The sequence below is a fragment of the Echinops telfairi genome, unplaced genomic scaffold, assembly GCF_000313985.2.
Source record: "Echinops telfairi isolate 266 unplaced genomic scaffold, ASM31398v2 ScPeMD7_70;HRSCAF=299, whole genome shotgun sequence".
NCBI lineage: Eukaryota > Metazoa > Chordata > Mammalia > Afrosoricida > Tenrecidae > Echinops > Echinops telfairi.
Genome location: NW_022103968.1, coordinates 983,417 through 985,495, shown reverse-complemented (window position 1 = coordinate 985,495; position 2,079 = coordinate 983,417). Strand labels below are relative to the sequence as shown.

General features: G+C 59.9%; 1 protein-coding gene across 1 annotated transcript in view; it reads left to right on the top strand.

Annotated features, from left to right (window-relative positions):
• The first annotated feature begins 117 nt into the window (after positions 1–117).
• The window catches only part of DPYSL4 (dihydropyrimidinase like 4), a 13,214-nt gene continuing 11,252 nt past the window's right edge, over positions 118–2,079 (top strand). The window contains exons 1-2 of the mRNA XM_004701228.2: positions 118–136; positions 1,522–1,631. Coding sequence (XP_004701285.1) covers positions 118–136; positions 1,522–1,631 — 129 coding nt within the window. The remainder of the gene's footprint in view (positions 137–1,521; positions 1,632–2,079) is intronic.

The following is a 2,079-nucleotide window of genomic DNA, read 5'->3' as shown; positions in this document are numbered from 1 at the left end:
GCGGAAGGAAGCGCGTCATGATAACTGTGTGTCCGCAAGGCCAGCTCTGGGGAGAGGCTGGTGATGCGTGCCCAGGGCTAGGAGGCCTCTGTTGCTGCTCTGTGGGTCTCCCCCAGCATGGAGACACCGGCTCGGGGTGCGTCCACACCCTGCCGTCTGCTTGGATGCCAGTTCTGGTCTTCGAGGACAGGCTTGGTTGTCAGCGCTGGTAACCCAGCACCGCTTCTCACCCGAGGACACAGCCGAGAGCTATTTCCAGAAGAAGAGGGGTGAATTGCAAACCCTGGTCCCTGGTCCGTGCCAGGCCAACGTGCCCCTGCAGGACCCAAGTGTTTCTGAACCTGGATTGCAGTGGTGGTTCAGGACTTCCTGTGGGGAGTATATAGGCTCTGGCTCCGTAGTGGTAGTTGTGTGGACTTGGGGTAGGGGTGGGGGAGGGGAAGGAGTCAGATGTGTGACTGAGTAACCATGGGCCACGTGTCCACAGCAGGGGACCGCCAGCACAGCAGCCCAGCACCCGTTATGCATGCCAGGCCTCAGGCCTGGGGAGCCACAGGGACATCGGGTTGCTTGGCTCGCACCAGAGAGGTGGGCATGGCCAGTGGCCGGCCTGGCAGGAGCCAGTGCCTGTGGGGGGCGCTGGCCTGTGTGCCTTGCCTGGAGGCAGGGGGGTTCTGTGCAGGTTGTGGAGAGCTCCCAGAGGGTCGGGGCAGGTTTCAGGTTCGGCTCAGGAAGACCTCCTTGTGAAGATATGTATCAAAGCCTCCATTTGGGTACTGTATGTTTTTAAGGGGTGGGAAAGCTTTCCCGGCAGTGTATGCAAATGCGCTTTGGGACTTGTCTCCTGGTGGCACTTCACCAGGTAGCATTCATGTCACCGTCACGTCCTAAACAAGCAACCCTCTGTTCCCGCTTGCCCGCGGGGTTCCCAGGCCTGGCACAGGTGTGTACGGTGATCACCCACAGATTTTACACTTATTTTTGTATTGTGATTCCTATAAGATATACCAGAGTTTTTATTCCTTTGTAAATTGTTGTACAGTTTGAATAAAAAATTGTTTTAAATCTCAGAATGTACCCCCTGCTTCCTCTCCCCCACTCCACCGCTACCGCCCTCAGGGTCACAGTTTGGACGGTGCCAGCTGCGTTGACTAATTCTGTGTTCTAGTGTTTGTTCTCAGGACATCCTAGAGAGGAGGATGGGTGTCAGTGCTCCCCACTCCCCACCCCCACCCCACCCCGGAGGCGTCTACCCCAGGGAGAATGTGGTCTGGGGGTCCAGGGTCTCAGTGAGGGGCCAGGTTCTGTCCCAGGACCCTCTGTGAAGGACACCCACTGCAGAGGTTTCAGGGAGCAGGGTAGTGGATCCGAGAACGTGACCCTGGGCTGAGACCTTTGCCGGCCAGACCAGACATCCAGTGGGCCACAGTAGCTAGTGTGGATGGAAATCCTGCCCCCCACCCCCACGTGCCAAGTGTGTGGGGGTCAGGGCCTTCTTGCCTGGCGTGGGACCTCCCACAGAGCCCATAGAGGCCTCCGAGTACCTCCTCCGCAAACTGGCGCTCCCCGAGTTCAGCACCCGCCGCGTGGACAGCGCCAGTTCCGCGGGTGCGCAGACCTACCAGGCATTAGTGCCCTGTACGTCCATCACCCCCCAACGTCCACAGGAGCCTCAGGGCAGCTGCCCGACGAACTGAGGGCATCTGACATAGGTAGCCGCCATCCATCCAGAGCTCCAATAACAGTGGACTGGGCGCAGTGGCTCAAGGGGTCTGAGGAAGACATGTGGGCAGTGACCACAGGGAGCGAGGGTCTGACCACACGGCAAAGCCGCGAGGGGTCTGGGTGCTATATGTCCGCAGAAACCCGCGTCTCTGCCCTACGGCCCAGCTCCTCAGGGAGGGCCCGCAGGGCGTGGCACAGCGCCCCACCCTCCGACACCTGCTGCGCCCACGTCACCCCGACCTCACAGTCTGCATCTCATCAATGATCTCTCTGTGTTCGTTCTGTGTTGCTCCCTGTCTCTTCTCTCTGTGCCTCCTGCTTCCCGGGGGTGGGGCTGGGGTCCTCCTGGGGGAG